This window comes from Sabethes cyaneus, chromosome 1 (assembly GCF_943734655.1).
Source record: "Sabethes cyaneus chromosome 1, idSabCyanKW18_F2, whole genome shotgun sequence".
NCBI classification, from domain to species: Eukaryota; Metazoa; Arthropoda; class Insecta; order Diptera; family Culicidae; genus Sabethes; species Sabethes cyaneus.
Window position 1 is genome coordinate 46,388,970 of NC_071353.1, and position 22,424 is coordinate 46,411,393.

Below are 22,424 nucleotides of genomic sequence, written 5' to 3' on the forward strand. Positions count from 1 at the left end.
TTTGTTTTATTCTGACAATTTTTCAAAAATTTCCAAATTTTACTTATTTTTGTAAAATTAAAAAAAAAATCCAATTCGCATAGCAAATTGAACAAATTGGAGTGCTCTAAGCAGGCTACGACTACAGTCGAGAATAATTGAACAAATTACGTAATAAACTTATAAACTTATTTCTTAGGTTCAGCCGTTCTGAAGTTAGGCCATTATAAATATTTTATGAAGATTTTGATTTTAAGATGTCAGCCCACTGAAGGGGATGGGGGGAAGCGAGAAACAAACAATGAGATTTTTTAACCAGGCGAATCAGGGATTACATACAATTAGAATTCTAGGAATGACAAACGACCCAGATAACACAAAATCGTAATAGAAAGTCCACATTAAATCGTTTTCATGTCAATTTCACATTGGAATTGTATAATGATTAGAGTATGTCAAATCGAAGTGAACAATAAGTTGTTTTGCAGTCGTGCGTGTCTTCATATACAATTCATGACTGTGAATTATAAAGCAGGATAGACAATTGCAATATTTCATTATATCTATATCATATATTCAGGAGTATTTAGTTGCGTGTTATAAAAACTGCGCAAAATAGAATTACAAATAGTTGTCAAAATTTTCGCACGTATATCGCCTCCACTTTGGTACATATATGGTCTTATATGGCGTGAAATATAACTTTTTCGTTCAGATATGATTTCGTATACCTCAGTTGCAATCGAGATATACAAACCAAATGGTTTACTGGGGATGTTTTCATTTCCGAAAAAAGGCGATTTCTTAGATTACTAAGATCATGAGCTATGAGTAGCGCAAGATACAGCCTACACAAGTACATTACATGTATGCTGTCACCACGCAGTGAGACACTTCTGTACTATTTTTCCTACTATCAGCAAGGCTGTTATTACTAAAACCGTTTTCCCGAAGAAAGTAATATTTTTGGTTACTCATATCATGATATATAACGTATACGCATATACGCAAGCCCCGTCGATGACAAAATTCTGAACTATTTTTCATACCATCTTGAAGGTGACAATCACTTGTATAAACTTGTCGAAGACCACTACTTTCTAGGTAATTAGTACCGTAAGTTACAGCGTATACTGTAATATTACATATTTGGTAGCGCCACGTAGTGAGGCAATTCTGCATTATTTTCTATACCATCTGCAAGGTTGCTATTACTCAAACAACTTTACCTAAGAAAGTAATACCTTAGGTTACTTGAATTATAAGCTATTCCAACAAACATTTTTGTTGTATAATAGCTTATTCAACTATTGTACAGCTGATTCCTGTGGAACAAGTGCTTGATAAGCCATTATACAACAAAAATGTTCCTTGGGATAGCAAATAAAACGAGTTCGCATATACACTAGCGCTGCACGTTGAGAATATTCTGAACTATTTTCAGTGTCATTTCCGAGATGACAGTCATTTGAACAACCTTCCCGAAGACTGAAACTTTCTAAATAGTCAGTAGCGTAAGATACAGCCCATACAAGAATATTACATCTGCACTAGCTCCACGTAGCGAGAAAATCCTGAACTACTGCTGCCTACCCGCTAACCTACCTTTCAATGGAGACGATTGTAATATGATTCCAAGATTTGCACTTGCACCCTATAGTAATTCCCTATAATCGCTTGGAATGAAAGGGATACAAGTGCATAACTGAGAAGGAAAGGGGTGTAAGTGCAAATAACATTTTCAAAACTATCTTATAAATCCCGAAAATCCATGTGGTTTTCCAAGATTTCAATAGAATTTAATAAAGTAAAGCTAACACAACCATAGTGCGTCATTAGTTTTCTATAATATAATCTGACGAATTTTCTAGATGATGTTAACTTTGGATCTGATTTTCTCGAAATTTACTTTTTGTCACTTACACGCCTTTCCTTCTGACCCACTCAAATATGATGTATGGGGCGTTTATAGAGCCAATTAGTATATTGGGTGCTTTGCCCAAAGTTAAACGCGGTCTAAAGGAAACACCGCGCTTGAAGCAAACACCGCGCTAGAACTGTTGCCAGAATGCTGTAAACAAACATGTTGTTGCGTAACTGGGTGATTAAAAGTAACTAAAACTTTATGATTTCTGCGTAATTTCTTCCAATAATATCAAAATCGACCCAGCAACCATGAAAGAGCATTTCATTTTTGAGCAGCGCGGTGGATAACTTTCAATGAAACTCACAATACGTAAGATTGCTGAACTAAGTATTGCTTTATCTTAAGTATTTACGGCGCACTCCCAGTTCACACCGGGTGATGCACCAAGAGCCCTCTCTTTGCGCTTATAAATGTTTTTTCTTCAATCAGCCTGCGTTTTTGTTTTTTTAATCTGGGTTAGTTTTAACCCGACCTCTGAACAAAAAAACAATTTCGGGAGAATAAACGTTTTCGGGTTAAACCGTGTATTGCTAATAGCGGGGTTGAAACTGTGAAAAAACCCAGAGCGAACACGTCGTGTAAAAAATTCAACCCAGAGCGAAACTAAAGCGTTTTGGGGGGCTCCGTAGCCGCAAGGTTACCGAGTCTGCTTTGACAAGCGAGTGGTCGCGGGTTCGAATCTTAGTAGAATCTATATTTACCCTCTGAAGCCTCTTGACAGTGCAAATGTCCCTCCTATAGTTAAGTGTACTGGTCAGAAGTACGAATGAGTCCTCGCCAGGGACGGCTATAATATGGGTAGTGCAGGCAGCGAGGAATAAGTGGGTAAAGTAGATCAAGCTTTGAAGGAAGGGTAAATCTCAATACACGCAAGCACGCATACAATTTAAAATAAACATATCGCTCACTCAATAGCGATTATAGCAAAAAGAAATGCAGTGCAGGCCATACAGCAAACACCCGGGCGATATTACAATAGATCAACTATACTGGTCGCAGTAATGAGTCCACACATGGAAAAAATAGCGTTTTTGTTTTTTAGCCTGGGTTCGTTCCAACCCGACCTCTGAATAAAAAAACAATAGCCATAGAAAACCCATTATACAACCGTTCGATTAGAACTAGATCGAAACTAGGCTGATGGACCGAAGCAAAAACAAAAATGCTAAAGTTTAGCCTGAACAAAAAAAAACAAACGTTTTGACAGCTGTTCGACGCAACAATTGTTGACAGCTACTATACGCACACTATGCCGCGGATACGCACACGCGATTTGTTGCTGCTGTTATTGGTTTTTTCAAGCTGGGGGAAAACAAACCACCAACACAACCGCAAATTAGCAAGCTCTATTGGTACTACCACAACTATTGGATCAACTGTCGACTAACATTTGAAAGGGGCGTGTCGCAGCAGAAATCAACGAACTGGCCACCCTGCGTTAACACCGTTCCTGAAGGGTGATCGGCGAAAGTCGAAGCGTCGCTTCAACGTCAGTGACAGCGGCGAGTTCGCATACCCAAAACGTCAGATAAAATATATCATTTGTTCTCTTTTCTATAAAACGCTCGTGCAGTATAGACATGTTTTCCGTGATTCGCTCCATTTGAGTTATCTTAAAATTATCTTAAATAAATACTTAAAATTAGTTGGCTTAAAGCTAGAAGTGCAAAGTGAAACTTTACAAGAGACTTAAACTACTTAAAGGTAAAAATTACGAAGATTCTTACGATTTAAAATATAAACTTAATCAAAACTGTAAAAAACAGGATCCCACGTGGCGTGGCTAAAGATAAAACATATTACTATTGGCAACCTAAAAGGAAACTAAAATGTAAGTCTTATACTAAACATAGAATTAACAAAACCTAAACTAACTTAGAACTCAAATTTTGTACAGATTTGAAGCATCAACTTATAATATACACGAAAGCTATCAATATAGTTTCTCCTTTTATTTGGCTGCGCCGACAAAACTTCAAATATTTTAATATTGAGGTTAGAAGCAAGGAGCTTGCTGCTATTCATTTATCATGGATGGATACAAAAGCGATGAATTACCCGCTGAGCGAGAGGACCACGAAGAGATGAACTGTTTGAGTTGTCGACGACCGGATCACGTTGAGGACATGGTCCAGTGCGACCATTGCGACAAATGGCAACATTACACGTGCGCCGGAGTGGATGATAGCGTAGCGAATCGATCGTGGGTGTGCGGCTTTTGTTCTGCCCACCAGCACCATGACGATATTGCTTCGGCAAGAAGCGGATCCAGTCGTTGCAGCGCTACATCGGATTTTTCGGTTTGCCTAACCAACCTGGTGGAAAGGCAACAAGCGGAGCGTGCTCGTGTAGAAATTGCGCTGCAGCGGCGACATCTTGACGAGCAGCAGCAGCTTATCGATACATAATGTTCTTGGTCAGGAGACGACAGGCAATCGTAGTGACAGTGTTTTACCACAAAACCGCTGTGAAAAGGTGGCATCTCCAGCGCAGTGTAATCGCCCCTCAACTCCAACACCTGGAGCTCACCGAGCGTCGTCCGTTCGTTCAGTGCCGTTGTCAGGTCCACCAAGATCCGCGGTACCACCCATGGTTTCAATTCCTTCTGCCGTGCTGGAATCATCAATTCCAAGATCTCGACAGAATATGAAAAATACCCCCACCGATTCACAAGCTGCCCTCCTGGAACTCAGAAATCGAGTCGAGCAGTGCGAGAGGCGCGCCAAACCAACCTCTGAGCAGCTGTCAGCGCTGCAAGCCCAGCTGGAGGTGTGTCGGAATTTGCTGGAAGGTTTTCAATCGAAAACAGACGCTGGTGTGCCGAATCAACCAGCGACTGCAAGCAACCCGGGAGAGGAGCTGCTACCAAAGATGCCGGCGAACAAACCGCGCTTGGAGAAGCAGACAGGAGCTATCCCGAAAACTCGTCGAACTGTGCTAACTGTACCGGAAGATGGTTGGCATCAACATGAACGACGTGCTACAACCGGTACAGCGGAAGTTACCGATAGTCGATCGAGGGACGTGGTAAGCCAAGCAGGTTTGCCTTCGGTGAGTCAGACAGTCACATCGACTGAAATATTCCAAGACAATATGGAACCCCCAGGTAAGCGTCAAGCCTGTGATCAAATAAATGAATATATTGAATACCATTGCCCCACGACCAATAAATGTGGATTTACCCGAGAGCAGCAGCGAATTGTCGCGCGCCCGGAGGAATTTATTATATCTCCTATAGTACACCGAGAACAGCGGCGAGAAACATTCGCGCACTCGGGTGATCCGAAAGCTTTATTAGAATATTACCGTCAACCTGAACAACACCCGAGCGGTGAGCAAACGCGTGAAATTTCCCCGCGTATGGTTGATTCGTCTCAGCCCCCTCGTCAGTCAGAAAGTGTACCAAAAAACCAAGCGTATCCCCCCTCAAGGATGACTAGTGCTCCCACACAGCAGCAGCTGGCAGCTAGACAGTCTCTCGCAAAGGAATTGCCTCGATTCTCCGGTGACCCCTCAGAGTGGCCGATCTTCATTTCGAATTACCACTACACAACCGAAGCTTGTGGTTTTTCGGAAGCTGAAAACATGCTTCGTCTACAACGATGCTTGACTGGCACAGCTTTAGACACGGTTCGAAGTCGGTTGGTGTTGCCAGCGGCGGTTCCTCAAGTAATGGAGACCCTGCGAATGCGCTTTGGAAGACCAGAATTATTGATAAAAGCTCTACTGGATAAGGTTCGCGATATTCCAGCGCCTAAATCCGATAAACTGGAAGGACTCATTGAATTTGGAATGGCAGTGCAGACCTTATGTGACCATATCGAAGCGGCGAATGAACGCGCTCATTTATCGAATCCGTCCTTATTACAGGAACTCGTGGAGAAGCTTCCCCCGGAACAACGAATGTCGTGGGCGAAGTACAAACGAGATTTCGAAGGCGTCGATCTGAAAATCTTCGGCGATTATATGGCTTCTGTGGTACAGGATGCGATTAGTGTGGTTAGCTTGGAGTCGATGAACAGGAAGCAAAGTGCGCGCGACCGTCCAAAGGTGAAAGGATTTGTGAACGCCCATGCAGCTGGTGGCCAAGCTAGTTCGGAAGAAGCCTGGAATGGATCACGGGGATCATTCAAACCACTCATCTGCCTGAATTGCAACAAGAGTGGACACCGTGTGCGTGATTGCGATGCGTTCAAGGAATTGTCGGTCGATAATCGCTGGAGGAGAATTCGCACATTACAGCTGTGCCAGAATTGCCTTTTTAATCATGGGCGACGAGCATGCCGGATACGTAAAACGTGTGATTTCGAAGGATGTTCATTCCGCCACCATCCACTCCTCCACTCTACTAGGGGTCCTCCACAGCCATCGAGGATACAAATAGCCGAAACCCATACTCATCGTCACTCTACTTCATCTGCGTTGTTTCGGATCATTCCAGTAACGCTGTACGGAAAGCGCGGATCGATCAATACATTCGCATTCCTGGACGAGGGATCGGACATGACGTTGGTGGAGAAGGATGTCCACGTCCTTTGTGCCTGCGATGGACTGGTGATACCTCACGAATGGAAAAGGGCTCGCAGCAGATTACCATCGAAATTGCTGGGACTGGACAGAGCCAGCGACACAAATTAGTCAACGCAAGGACCGTCGACAATCTTGGACTTCTTTGCCAAAGTTTCCAAATAGAGGAGGCAGTGAAGTTACATCCGCATCTAACGGGCATCCCTATCGACAGCTATTGGAATGCTAAGCCTAAGATTCTCATAGGCATTGACAACTTACGGCTAGCACTCCCACTCAAAATACGAGAAGGCAACAGCGCAGCTCCAGTGGCAGTAAAAACTAGGCTAGGCTGGTGCGTCTACGGCCCACGAGGAAGTGGTAATCGTGAATCGTACAACTTCCACGTTAGTAAATGTGGCTGTGACGAGGAGCTCCATGGAACAGTAAAACAATTCTTTGATACCGAAAACGTTGGAATTGGTCCGACGGGGACTCTCCTTACGGAAGAGGAGCAACGAGCGCTGACGGTAATGGAAACTACTAATCGACGTGTGACAGACCGGTTCGAGACGGGATTGATATGGAAAGAGGACCAGGTGGAATTCCCAGATAGTTACCCCATGGCCGTGTGACGTCTAGAATGCTTGGAACGCCGAATGAATCGCGACCCGGAGTTGAAGGAGAACCTTCATCGTCAAATACGCGAATACGAGGCGAAAGGTTACGCGCACAAACCTGCGGCAGCGGAACTTGAATCCGCTAACCCAAGGAGGAAATGGTATTTACCAGTAGGAGCAGTGACAAACCCCAAGAAACCGGGGAAGACCCGCATTGTGTGGGATGCGGCCGCGAAGGTAAAAGGCGTATCCCTGAATAGCACACTGTTGAAGGGCCCAGATCAACTTTCCTCGTTACCAGGTGTTCTATTACGTTTTCGATTGTACAGGGTGGCAATCAGCTCAGATGTACAGGAGATGTTCCACCAGATCAGAACTAGAAATGCAGATAAGATATCTCAGCTGTTCTTATGGCGCAGCGATCCGTCCAAGAAGCCTGCGGTCTACATGATGGATGTCGCTATATTCGGAAGCACCTCCTCGCCAGCCTCGGCACAATTCGTAAAGAATCGAAATGCTGAACAACATTCGGAAAAGTATCCTGAGGCAGCGAAGGCGATTATTCACGACCACTATGTGGACGATTATCTTGCAAGCTTTAGCTCAGTGGAAGAAGCAGCGAAGGTAGCCAGAGATGTGAGATACGTACACGGCAGCGCCGGATTCAAACTGCACAACTGGCAATCAAACAGCGACACGGTGTTGAGCAAGTTGGGAGAAACTCAACCTGAAGCAGATAAGCAACTGAAGCTCATTGAAACTGGGAAAACAGAAAGAGTACTTGGCATGCTGTGGTGCCCTTCCAGTGATGAACTAAGTTTTTCGACAACGATGAGTGAGGAAGTCCTAACACTAATTCGCACAGCTACGCGCCCAACAAAGAGGCAGGTCCTACGATGCGTGATGACGCTATTTGATCCGTTAGGCTTGCTCTCGCCATTTATTATCCACGGCAAGGTTTTGATTCAGGACTTGTGGCGAGAAGGTACAGAATGGGACGAGCAAGTTAGCGACGAAGTTTATATGAAGTGGCAGAGATGGATTCAGATGATCGACCATATAACCGACATCCGAATTCCCAGGTGCTACTTCAGCGAGGCCACCCGAGCAACGTACCAGGATTCTGAAGTACACGTATTCGTAGACGCCAGCGAGGTAGCGTATTCTTGTGCGGTCTATCTGCGCACATTCTCCAAGAATGGCTCTCCGCAGTGCAGTTTAATTGCTGCTAAATCAAAAGTCGCTCCATTGAGACCATGGTCCATTCCCAGATTGGAGCTGCAGGCATGTATACTAGGCACAAGATGGGCGAAATTCATCCTAGAGCAACTCGAAATTCAAGTATCCAGGGTTCTCTACTGGACAGATTCCAGAACAGCACTATCTTGGATCAAATCCGATCCACGAAACTATCGACAGTTCGTCTCCTTCCGAGTAGGCGAGATCCTGGAATCGACAACGTCAGCTCAATGGCGATGGGTACCGACAAAGTCCAACCCGGCGGACGAAGCAACGAAATGGGGAAGCGGCCCATACTTCAACAAGAATAGCAGCTGGTTTACGGGACCCCGCTTTCTACAACTTACAGAAGAAGAATGGCCACGGGTCAAAGATCCAGTGACCGCCACTACAGAAGAAATTCGTGTCTCGGTTCTGCATCACAGGGCCTTCGAACCAGCTATAGATTTCGAGCGGTTTTCCTCTTGGGATAGACTGCAACGCGCCACCGCCTACGCGCTGCAATTCCTGCATAATACGTCCAAGAAACAGTCGAAATACTCCGGAGATTTGCAGCAGGAAGAACTTCAAGCAGCGGAAGAAACCATCTCTAAGCAAGTGCAACGGGAGGCCTATGCAGATGAAGTTGCGGCATTATTGAAAAAAGCAGCGAACGAACAGGGGCAAGGAGCCATCGGGAAGAACAGTTCCATTTACCACTTAATGCCAATGTTGGATGAACATGGTTTGCTGCGCGAGCGCGGCAGGATCGAGACTGCGAAAAGTTTTGTTTACGAAGTGCGACATCCTTTGATCCTTCCGAGAAGACACCGTGCTACTGAACTCTTGGTAAATCGCTACCATCGCTACTATCGTCATGGAAATGCGGAGACAGTTGTCAACGAGATGCGCCAGCTATACACTATTCCTAGGCTTCGCTTGGTAATAAAGAAGGCGAAACGTGATTGCAATTACTGTAAGCTTCGTCAAGCACGACCAACAGTCCCACCGATGGCGCCTCTTCCAGTAGCACGCCTGGCACATCATGAACGACCCTTCACCTACACAGGGCTAGATTACTTCGGACCACTACTGGTAAAAGTGGGGAGATCCAACGTCAAGCGCTGGATTGCGCTTTTCACTTGCCTGACGGTGCGAGCCGTCCACCTTGAAGTCGCCTACACGCTATCAACAGAGTCATGCATCTCGTGCGTTCGTCGTTTTGTGGGTCGCCGGGGACCGCCAGCGGAATTCATCAGTGACAACGGTACAAATTTCCAGGGAGCTGAGAGGGTACTGCAGGATCAGATAAACCTGGGACTATCCACAACTTTCACTAGTGCCAGCACAAAGTGGAATTTCATACCACCGGGAGCACCACACATGGGTGGCGCCTGGGAACGCTTGGTACACTCAGTCAAAGCGGCTATGGGTGACGCATATGCCGAAGGAAAACTAGACGATGAGGGGCTGCAGACACTGGTCGTGGAGGCTGAATACATGGTAAACTCAAGGCCGCTGACGTATCTACCTCTCGAGTCGGAAGAAGCAGAAGCGCTCACACCAAACCACTTCCTGATGCTGAGTACGAACGGGGTAAAAAGACCGGACGAAGAAGGGAATATGTTAGCTCTAGAAGAATCCAACGAACTGGTCCGTCGAAAGATACTTATAAGATCTTGGGATATCATTCAACGCCAATTAGAGGTATTTTGGCAACGTTGGCTAACCGAATATCTGCCGGTAATTCGTCGACAAGGAAAATGGTTCAGTGAAACACGAGAGCTAGTTACTGGCGATTTGGTAATGGTCGCAGACCCAACGAAGCATGGCGGATGGGAACGAGGGAGAATCGTCCGCACAATCCAACATCCAGATGGCCGCAGCCGGCGAGCGATTGTAAAGATCGGTACAAAGACCCTGGTTCGACCGGTGTCGCGGCTGGCCTTGCTCGACGTAAGAGAGAAGAGTGAAGTTCCGGAGGACTCCGGACTACACCCGGGGGAGACTGTCGCAGCAGAAATCAACGAACTGGCCACCCTGCGTTAACACCGTTCCTGAAGGGTGATCGGCGAAAGTCGAAGCGTCGCTTCAACGTCAGTGACAGCGGCGAGTTCGCATACCCAAAACGTCAGATAAAATATATCATTTGTTCTCTTTTCTATAAAACGCTCGTGCAGTATAGACATGTTTTCCGTGATTCGCTCCATTTGAGTTATCTTAAAATTATCTTAAATAAATACTTAAAATTAGTTGGCTTAAAGCTAGAAGTGCAAAGTGAAACTTAACAAGAGACTTAAACTACTTAAAGGTAAAAATTACGAAGATTCTTACGATTTAAAATATAAACTTAATCAAAACTATGTAAAAAACAGGATCCCACGTGGCGTGGCTAAAGATAAAACATATTACTATTGGCAACCTAAAAGGAAACTAAAATGTAAGTCTTATACTAAACATAGAATTAACAAAACCTAAACTAACTTAGAACTAAAATTTTGTACAGATTTGAAGCATCAACTTATAATATACACGAAAGCTATCAATATAGTTTCTCCTTTTATTTGGCTGCGCCGACAGGGCGGATAAGCCAACTGTCAAACAGAACGAGTGAGAACACGGTCCTGCTAGGCAGCCATGTTTTTGAAGTCAAGTTCTAACCATTTGCGTAAATGAAACAGCATGACACCGCTATACGTTCTGTTCGTTTCACTCTGCAAAGCCGGTATGCTGGCAGATGGGTACCCAGGTAACCAATAAGCATTTCCAATGCAATTTAAAAGCAAGCCAATAAGCATTTAAGTTGCCTTAAATGCTATTTTGGCAAAATATGCGGCTACTTTACTGCTACTGTTTTACCTGACTCACTGCGAATATGCGTATTATTGAAATAAAACGTAACCATGCGTTTTATTCGTTTATAACGCATATTCAGTTAATATCGATAACAAACGATTTATTATAATTTGTGCTTTTGTTATTGCATTTAATTTGTAAAAAGTTGCATAAATAACAATTCAGTTTCACAATACAATTATTGCGTACTACTGGCACATGAAATATAATGTTTAATGTTTAAATATAATGTTTAAGTTAAGAAAATATCCATCCTGACGGAGCTATTGATATTGTTCTGGTTTTTATGTATTGCCCTTTGCATTGAAAGTTGGATTTTGAGCACACTTGTTCAGTCACACATTTTGTAGGTGAGAAAAGTTGCCAAAATTTCGTGGTAATAACCCATTAATCTTGGTTGATTCCTATTTGAATTCTAATGCTTACGTAGAGTTGTTATCGACGCTACGAATAATATAAAAATAGTTTCTAAATACATAATTCCGCGCATAATTCATAATTTGAACAAATATGCAGCATATATGAAATAAATGAAAAATTAAATACTATTTGCTTTTCCTACAACTAGTACTGGCGCTACTGCTAAATCAAATGTCAGCTCAGATGGGAGAGTTGTAATGATGGGAAATGCCGATCAAAATCTATAACGATTATTGATAAAGTTTTCTTATCGTTAATAATTAATAACGATAATATGACAGTATAAGCAAAAATACGTAAGAAATAGAACAAAAATGTTAAAATAATAACAAGCCAAGAAGAAGATTTCATTTTAAACCCTCCAATTTTCGATACTTTTCCGTGACGATAAAGTTTGATGGTATTATCGATTTAAGATTACTAGCGATATTATCAGTAGCACACTTTTCATCACGGTTTTGAAGGTTGCACTTTATAACTGTGCAGTCCAATTGAGTGCGAAGAGCGCAATATAAGAGAAAGGGGAAAATATTTCTTGCATTTGTTTTCACACATATACGTTGACAGTTCGGGATTGAATTTCGTGTTGGCGCCGGTGGCGGAAACACAGATGACTTTAAAATCTTTTTTGGGTTTGTCATAACAAATTCAAGAGCAACATTTCAAATAGGCCGAAGTCAAAACTGACAGTTTCGAGAAAATCGATGTTGAAACTTGAGCATCATTTTTTAACTCCTTATTTGATATAAACAGTGTTGCTTAGAATTGAATGTCACATTATGATGCAAAAACATAATAGTTCAATGTGTAATGCAACAACTAGCAGAAAAAACATTGATTTACTTTGTAATTTGCAAAAATATGCATTTGGCCGTTTTCGGAGATCATTCGGTAATACGACTTTTTCATAAGGCTGATTTGATTATCAATTGTTGATGGGGCCTTTGACATGAGGCTTTTATTTACTGTCAGTGGTGATATGATTTTGGTGTCGGGCCGGTTTTTAGACAGCGTTTCGCGTTTGGCCTTTTTTATCACGTTGTTTTGAAGCGCAATGGCTAGAAAAGGTTAAAAATTCGTAACTGGGACACCGATCAGCTTTATTATTTCTACTAGAAAAGTTGGGGTTTAATTTCATCGGCAAATCTGCCACCGTTGAACAGGTTTGTGAAGCGGAACGTGTTACCCGTGAGGTGCGGCAGTGCGGCAGTCGCTATTGGTAGTGTGAAGCAGCAGCAGTTCATTCATTTAGCATTTCTAACTCGCAGCGTGCAAGTGCATCACGCCTTGGCAGTTTAGCGATAGTAAATGTCTCGGGCGCGCAACTAACGAACTCTGTCCGGTTCCTCCACAGGTGATAAATATATACAGCGAAATAGCTTTTTTCGTGTAAGCCGCAAAGTTACTTAAATTTGTGTTGCCGCGCAGGCTTAAATACTAAACATGTGTCTGTGAATGACCGTGTTATGTATGCAGGTAGCATCGTATTGTTTTTTTCGGTCGTCCGTCGAGTCTCTCGCGCAATTGTACGGCGGGGATCATCTTCGCAGCAGCAACTGCAGAACTGGCTGTTTCTAAAATATTTAATTTGCACTGTTAACAATTGATTACCAACGGAAATTCAAAAATTGTGTATTTATTACTTACTAAACGTACTCAACCGGAGATGGCCAGTGATTATTCGCCACTATGCGTAGAAATCCCACAACAAAAATAGGGCCGAATGCAAAACAAAACACAAACTGCGTATAGGCTTTTTCATACAGAAGGGCCGAAGCACAAAATGAAAACTTTGTTGCCAGTTTTCACATAAGGCTTTTTCAAATTTGCTTTTTAAGACTCATAAAGTTTTCAAATCGCTATGATGTTTGGTATTATTATAGATACTTAAAAAAGCTTTAAATATAACCAAAAAACCAGTTTTTTAATATTTTGCACTTGGGCCCTATTGAAATGTTGTTCTTGAATTAAAATGCGAACAGCTGAGGACTGCCAGTCCCTTGTACGCTTTGCTTCCAGTTCCATCAGTGACGTTGACGTTTCATTTGTTTGTTCTTTGTTTGTATTGCTCGCTGAAGGTTTGGGTTTGAAATGTAAACAGTGGAGTTGTGTGTGGGTGATTGAAGCATATTGATCTCGTTTCAGTCTCGTACCATTCGTGCAAAGCAAAGCGAACAGCTCGCAATCTTCAGCTGAAATCGGTCTAGCCAGCTATCGTGAGATATTATTACACCTATCCAATAAAGTTGATCGCGCGTGTTGAAGAGCTTCAGTTAAGTAAACGCGCTCGTACAGACCGGTTGATGTTTGCACTTTGTTTTCGTCGGGTCGCCCATTACTTTCGGTGGTGAATGCTACTATTTTGCTTTGTTTTCGCTTTCAGTTGATTATAAGTAACCGAGCTCGGGTGCGATGATTGAAGAAATTATGTTATTTTCGAATGAAAGTTCCAAAGGAAGGAAGAAAAAGTGAACAAGGTCGTTTCATTGACGTGTGTGTTTTCTGGATTATTATAAAGTGTTGTGCTATTAAAACCATTCATTAATTTCTGTTCAAGCCTGGAAGTGAACTTTGCTGAAAACCATGAAATTTTGTGCACGCGAAAACATAAACCATGTTTTGAAGCAATTTTTCTCTACGCGACTGCTGACCGCACGTGGATTGTTGTTGGTCGTGTTATATTGCTTCATTCTGGAACCGGTGCATGGTGAACCATCGTCTAACATTTACCATGATGTATCGCATAGGAGTCATGACAAACATTGCCGTCATCAGCATCCCAAAGCGCATGAGGTAAAGCAGTTCTCTGAATTGGACGTCCAGGCCACTAAGTCTAACTTCAAAATTCCATTCAGTTCCCTAAATTACATATTTACTGGTCTAGAGGACGGCCTAGACTAGGGTTATTTTAGTTTTGTTAGTCAAGATTACATACATAGCAGCCAATTTTAGTGAGCGATTATTAAATTAAAGAATGAATCAAGTTTTCAAAACACGAAACCGCTATGTAGATGCAATTTAAACATTGTACTTCATCATTCGAATCCCGGAAACAGTTGCCTGCACATAGCATCATTATCGATACTGTATATTTTATCTGTGCATTGAGCACGAAAAACATAAAAGTTATTGCATCACTAAAATCGTGCTTTGAATGTAACATGTACTTGACGACCGTTGGTGTCTTTTGTTAAAATAAGTTTACGCCTTATGTGGCTAACGGTAGAAAAACTGCATTCACTCTGCAGCATTTCAATGATGTCGTGATCGGAATCATGTTATTGTAAATGCTTTTTTCTAAACGACCTCTATTGTACAGTATGACATTAAGTTCACTACTTCAAGTCATAGTGCGTTGAAATGTGTGTACACTCAAGTCTTTTTTTACACGGTTTGTTTTTTTCGATTACTCGAAAACTGTGCAGCTAAGGAACTATTTACAATCTACGTGAGGAATGTCGAGCTACTTCCAAATGTATTGAGAAATAAACGAATGGTCTCTAAGTTACCCCGTTCTGAATACTCAAAAAACTAAACCGTGTAAAAAAAGTACTTGAGTGTATGTTCAAGATATCGTCAAGCTTACCTATTAGGGTATTGTTATGTTAAAAAAACAATTTTTAGATAAATAAATTTACTCAACACCCAAAATCACATGTGTCATGATGTGGAACTGAAAATGGTCACAAGAATAATTAGTTATGCTTTTCACAATTTACTTCACCAACGCATTAGTTTGACAATATGTACAATCAATCAAAGTGTGAGAACCTGCGCTTGTCTACTAATAATAATCAGCAGTTTCTCATTGGCTGTGGAATGTCGAAGATATAATCTCGGAGTGTGACATCATGTAACGAATATGCTTCGATTGTTCTGTATACATCTCGTGGGATAATTAGCTGAAAATGTCAACTGCATCCCATCGTCGTCGTTTTATCTCAGGTCTAGAGCCTTCCGTACAAGGTTTTTGGAACAGAGAGCTTGTCGTCATGCATATTGTTCATAGGCATGTGGAAAATTTGGTCTCATGTTTTATGAAGCATTGCTGTTGTACATCATGTACCTTGATGTGGTAGTGGCCAGTTGTGCTCCATGAAATATATAACGTGAACTTTCCGCTGCAGTACATTCCAATGAGATGTGTTGACGTTTTTCAAATTCTAATTTGTTATTTTCTCGATTGTTTGAAGTGGATCCTTCACTAAAGCTGAAGTAGATCACAAAGTATCTAATCGACATACACATTAAGTAAATGGTTTGTAATTTTTGTTGTAAAATTAAATAGAATATTTTTCGCATTTACTAGTAAATTAAATATTAGTTATTTATTATTCTTAAATCACACCGTTCGCCACATTAGCCAGTGTGCCAAAAGAATCGTTTCAGAACAGGAACGAAGTTCTAAAAGTAAAACGACCAAGAAATGTAGCTTCAGCGCGCAAAAGGTCTCGCAATTGTTGGCATTGTTTCGTTGATAGATTTTAGTCTTCGCTTGTGGAGAACCAATCAATCCAGTAGGCTTCATTTAGTTTCAAAGCCCGTAGATTTGAATTGTTCGCCTTGACTGAAGCTACTGTTATGAAGCACTAAAGCGTCATCGATGGAACAGCATAATTTGCTCGTGACTTATGATCACGACGTTAGGCCTTTGCCGTGGAGCAGCCGGCATTTTTTGTGCCTATTTCGGTCGAGAGTGCGGCAAGTTACTATTGCTGACTTTACAGTTTTAGTCACATGAATCGTAACTTTTTGCCATTCTTGAAACTGAATGAAATACCGAATAAGCACCAGTTACGGGATAAAAAGTAAAGAGCTGTAAAAAATTTGTTGACACATATCGAGAGAATTAGAAATAAAATAAGTTGGTTATACTGTAAAATGTTATCAATAACATCAAAATATTTCACAGTTAATCACCGAACATTGTTTCACTAAGCGATTGATCGTATCGCAGCTGCGCAGCAAATTTAATTCACTTTCCAATTGTGTGTAGCAACCATTGAACTACCGGCTGAGTGAGTAACTTCGCCGGTTAGTTCCGATCGCCCTGACATTTTGAAATAATGACTGCCGTAGAAGACAAAAAACGTTCCAGCTGGGGGTTTTGAACATTAGTTTGGGCAATTATTTCGTTCAAGACATGAACTTTTGCAAAAGTTAATTTTCAAATGTATAGTCGATACACGATGTAAGTATTCTTTCACGGTATTCCTGCATTAAGACTTCAACAAATCTAACTGGGTTTTGGTAATAAATTTGATTCAAAATGTATTTTCGGTTCAGTGTGCAAGTCTGCGTTCACCGGTTCGTATTAATCATTTCATTTAATTTAAACTTGGTCTAAAAGATGCCATAAAATTATAACAATATCGAAAGACTATAGCTAATAGGAGTTAAGAAAAACAAAATTAGTCTTATTTACATTTACTGCTCACATAGTGATACGCTTTTCTACGACAATAGCAAAAAGTAGTGCTGCACTTGGTAACCGACAGTGCAGTTGATAGAAACTCGTTTCAATTCTTTGTTCTTTCAGCAAATTCACATAGTCTACACTGCACACCCTCCGTCTGCTTGCTATATATACCACCGATAGCTGTAGAAGATTTGCACAGACTAAAACCGGTTGTATCCATTATATTGGTCCATGTTGGTTACACATTTCAGTGAATCCAATATGCATTTGCACCACATTAAATCAAATGCCAATTCAATTCCAGGGCTGTGCTATGAATTTAGAAGTGGCTTCGGTTAAATGTAACAATCAAACTAAACTTCCCATCTAAGTTCAACGACCACATGCCGCAAAAAACAATTCCATAGTCAACTCTGATACAATACGAAAGATTAAAGATATTTTTATCGGATTGTGAGATCTATCAATGGCGACACAACCAAAAAAAAAAGAACAGTTCTGGCCATTTGCATGGTACCGCATGATTGATGGCACTTCGGAGGTCTCTGATCGGCTGTTCACGGATGGATGAAACACCGGTACGGAACTGATGAAACGCGAGAGGTGTAAATCGCGCTTGATGCTAGAGGCTACTTTGAACGAGTCGCAAATTTCAAAACGGTGGTGTGAAGATATATGCTGGTTACAATGGAACGTACTCTACCAACACCTACTTACTATCACTGCTGGTAACTGCCAGGGCCAGCGAAGTGGGGCTTAAGCGGGGATTGTATTCCACCAGCTTAGTGGCGAAGAGACGGCTGCTTTTAAGTCGATATTGGTTGCCATTTTGGTTAATTTATTATTAATAATATGGTTCATATTTGGTATTAACCAAAACATATTTATTCATTATAAATATTGCTTAAAATAATTGTAAAAATTAGTACTGCGAATGAAGTGAATTCAAAATTTGAGTAAGTTCGACTTAACATTGCAAAAAGTATATGAGTAAAATTTGGCTTTGTTTTTGTATGATATGCAATACCTATGGTTGGAGAGCTTCCTATATTGTACAGGTTCTTTTCTTATTTGTTGTAGTGTCTTACATATTTTGAATGCTAATTTTGTTCAGTCGATGACCAAAACGCATCCATGTAGTAACGAATCTCAATCTTTCTGTTCTCCGACTCCGATGACAATAAGAGAGCTAAAACGTGCGTCGGATTTAGCTCCTAGAATGTCACCTCTTGAGGAGAGCAAAGCTGCTCCGATTTTAAGCTTGAACTAAAAATGGTAGCTGCAACATTTGTTTGTGAATTTTAAAGCAACGTACGATTCAGTAGAGCAAAATTGTTGAATAACGCCACTGGCGTGCCTAGAGGTTGGGCACTAATTCTACAAAACATGTTTCGGCTTAGGAAATGTGAAATATTTGATGCAAATATACGTTTCTTCTGAAAATAGCATACTGAATATAAAACTACCAAAAATACCCATTTTCCCAAGTCCAGGAATGATTTGAAATGGTGGTGCTCCAGCTCTGGGCACGCCAGTGAATAATGCTGTATGCTTTAATAATGATTTTTTAACAAATAATTTCGAATGATGCTGAAGAAATCAAAATCATGCGTAGGTGTAAATTCAGTCGGTTTCGCAACGTTTGAAGAAGTGAAGCAACAGAGGATGCTCTAAAAGTCTAAAACTTACTATTCCACATAGCCCTGCAGTGACGAAGGGCAAATGCATAAAGGCTCAGTAGCAATATTACGAAACCTTAAATGCTGTTAGGTTTTGTGAATGACATCGATATCATCGGGAGCGACCTCCTAGTGTTCCTCGTGATTCAGGGATAGTTGCAAAGATCATTTTGTCAATGAGCAAGCCCAACCAGCAGCAGTCGTTCGATTTTTGCGGTATAAATAATAGATGGTCCTCCAAGCAATTGCTGTAGTTCGTGGTTCATCCGCCTGCTCCCTGTTCCGTTTTTCTACTGTACATGTTGCACAGCATTTTCCGTTTTAAAACATTGATTAATTGATTAATGCCAGCGGTCCAATGGGTTGTCAACCAAATGATCTGCTTCTCAATTTTCTGGATACTAACTACAGTTAGTGGGCCTTGTAAATGTCGTCCTGTGTTGGCGCTCCTACATACGTATCGTTGAAATGCTGCTTTCATTTCTTGATTATCTTGCACTCGGTCAGGAGAAGATTCCCGTCCAAGTTTTTCACATATCGACTTGCAGCATGCAGCTTTTAGGCGACTTGAAACATAGAAACTTTCGTATGTCATTGCCACGATGCTGACCTTTGAATGTTTCCAAACTTTGTCTTCGAACCAATTTTGCCTCTTCTTTGTGTGCTGTATCGCTCGATGCACATTTGTGCAGTTTTGTAGTATTCTTGCTCATGCTGCAAGTCCTTTCAGATATAGCTGCAGTAGCTGCAACAATCTACTCTTTTTAGCCAGTAACCATTCCTGAGCAATTCTTGCGTTCTGAAACTGCTTAATGGTGGATCGCGGCATACAGCTTCGACGTTTGCTGTATCAGGGTCGAAAGTATTAAGCGTAGGTGGACTGGATCTAGATAGGGGTTCGAATTATAATATTGTCAAGTCGGACTACAATTCCGTTCGGGCTGTTGCTGCTGTAGCTAACGTCTGTCTGAGAACGATCGGTTGGCGATGATCTACAGTCTAGTAATACACGTGGATATTGTCATGCTGGATATCACGCATGCTGTTCAGTGGCTGGACGATATGATAGAGACAGCAGACGAGTCAACGGTGGGATCTAAATTGGCGATAATGCGCTTGCCTAGAGAGGAGTTTTGTAAGCACCCCCCCCCCCTCGGCACACTCACACCTGGGGCCGAGACAGCTGTTGAGCGCTGGCAGCATGGGGATTTCCATGATACCTAAAAATAAAGATAAGAAAACTTTTTCCGGTTAAGTCCCACTATTAATTTCATTCGCGATAGATACGTTTTTCGCCCTGATTTCGTCGCCTTCCTCCATGTCAAGTGTTTCGGGTAGAATTTTCCTGACTCCTAATAGCTAGAATTTACTTCCTGATTTTTGCTGACAATAAAACGAGTAAGGAGATTCAACGATGCATTCAAGCTGAAAATCGAGCCCACTTTTTCCTCCACAAGACATTTCGATCAAGGAGCATACGCCGTCGCACAAAGCTAAAGGCCCAGACACAATGAATACGGATTTTACTACGTTGCGGAAATTTGATAGAAAACCTATGGAAAAACTGCCAAATTGCCGCAACGTAATAAAATCCGTATGCATTGTGTTTGGGGCTTAACGACGTACAAATCGCTAATCAGACCGGCACTCCTCTACGGACTTGAGCCAGTAACTTTGCTTACGGAAGACATATGTGTACTTGCCGTATTTGAACAAAAGGTGTTGCGGACTATTTTTGGCGGAATAAAAACGGATAGCGGAGAGTGGCGTAGGCGTATGAACCACGAGTTGCAGGCACTACTTGCTGAGATTGCCACCGTGCACCTGACGAAAGTTGGGAGACTACGGTGGGCCGGTTACGTCGCAAAAATGATGGACTACTGTGCAGTGAAATCCGTTCTCTTCAAGAACCCCACCGGCACCAGGAAAAGAGGGGCTCAACGTGCTAGATGGCTCGACTAGGTTACGTGTGTCGAGACGCGCTACGAGTTGGCGACGAGTGGCCCAGGACCGAGTACAATGGAGCTTCCAGGTATGATGTTGGTCTAGCAAATCAGTCGTCGTATGTTCGAATCTCGGGTAGGCGGTGTTTGCTAGATAGAGTCAGTAGGACCATTGCACTAGCCACGTAATTTTCCTGTACCGTGTACCCCCGCTGGAATGACCTTTTTTAATCTGTACATTTTTATTCTGAATCCTGGTGATATAAATGCGGTTAAGTTGACCGGGCCAATTGAAAAAAAAATCAAATAAACTTAATACGTTTCCTCTTGCTCAGCAGCTTTGGCAATATAGCATTTTAGTCGTAACTGCCAAGCCGATTTTCTCTTTTACAATTCAAATGTTCAGAATTCCGGCATATTTGAAACGTTTTAAAAACGTTTGTTTTCGTCGAATCAAAACAACAAGTTCATATGGTGCGCGACTAGCGCGTATGTGAAAATGAATAGAGTTACCAAATATTCAGACTAAAAATGGTCTCGCCTATTAGGCGCTCTAATCTGAACGAGGTGTTCTCCATTTTAACGGGGGTTTACGGTACTCTAACAGCCGGCTGCGAAGTCTGTCGATAAAGAAGGGTCAAGTTCTTAACACTAGGTTTACCAGCTGTTTCGTCATTCTGACTGGTACCGGTATAAATGTCAATAACATAAAAATACATTTGTTTTTAATCTATATAAAGTAACATTAGGTATGTAAAATGTTTCTACTCATAGTAGCTACCAAAGTCGTAACATTATTTCTGAAAGCAAATGTAATATGTTGCAAGAATTTTGAGTTAAAATTGCACGACCAGTCAAAATGACTGGTTTGTTAAATCTAGTGTTAAGAACGTTTTAAGCTTTGCTTTTTTACGTATTTCGCCTACGACTTGCATCAGTGTCTGTTAATTTCAGATTTCGTATTTCACAAAGACGCTCCAAAAACTTTAGTCCCGTATGAATAAAACAGTTTGCTAGGCTTTCTCCGTTTAAATCGTATGGGAGCATTTGTTCTAACACTTTTATTCATACGGCCTAATATCCATGATATTTAGGTCGAAATGTCCCGGCGTGCTAAATTTCAACATGGCGTCGTTCGGGTAGATGTCGACTGGTATTGTTGGTACCTCTCGCAAGTTTTGGCTATATACTCGCATAGGATGGTTATAGAAAGTAGTTTTCTTAGGTTCTAGTCGTAATTTGATCTAAGTAGATTTTGACGTAGAACTACGCCCTACAGAATGGAATGTAAAATGGCAAAAAAGAGAGAATATTAGTTCTGTTTCAAAGCCAGCTTGATGCAAAATTATACGTATTTTTCGGTTCGGAACTTCTGCTCTTTGTTAAAAAAGATTTTCCTTAAATTTTTTTCGCAATTTTCAAGAAAATTCTATCCCTCTTGTATCATTGCTCAGCATTCAAGCGGCTTGTCGCAGTAGTCCGGATTTTATTTAGGTACTATAGAAAACAATCCCTCCGTTATAATCAGTTGCTGCGGGACAGGTCATCCAAATTTCGACACTCTCTCGCACAATCCGGGTCAATTTAGTATAAAAAAACTTCAAGGTATACAGCCTTAAGGGTTGTACGAAAGGGTGACGTAGGACTAAATCAGATCATTAGATCAAAGACTAATGTAAACTGCATTCCTGGCATATGTATGTTTATAAGAATATGTGAGTGTCATTGTTTAAGTGAATGTTTGAACGAGAAGAGAGAAATATTCAGATTCGATTCTCCATTGAATGCAGTAGTGGCTTTGAAAATACGTGGACGGGAGTTCATAAGTACAACGCCTGCAACCATTGAGACATAGAG

General features: G+C 41.6%; 2 protein-coding genes across 2 annotated transcripts in view; both read left to right on the forward strand.

Annotated features, from left to right (window-relative positions):
* The first annotated feature begins 7,071 nt into the window (after positions 1-7,071).
* On the forward strand, positions 7,072-10,299 carry LOC128745644 (uncharacterized). Its single transcript, XM_053842720.1, has one exon. It carries the CDS (start codon positions 7,072-7,074, stop codon positions 10,297-10,299), a length of 3,228 nt encoding a protein of 1,075 aa, XP_053698695.1.
* A 3,436-nt stretch (positions 10,300-13,735) lies between these two features.
* LOC128735669 (leishmanolysin-like peptidase) overlaps positions 13,736-22,424 on the forward strand; it is a 79,439-nt gene continuing 70,750 nt past the window's right edge. Inside the window, exon 1 of the mRNA XM_053830186.1 lies at positions 13,736-14,319. Within this exon, the coding sequence (XP_053686161.1) occupies positions 14,110-14,319 (210 nt within the window). The 5' untranslated portion in view covers positions 13,736-14,109. The remainder of the gene's footprint in view (positions 14,320-22,424) is intronic.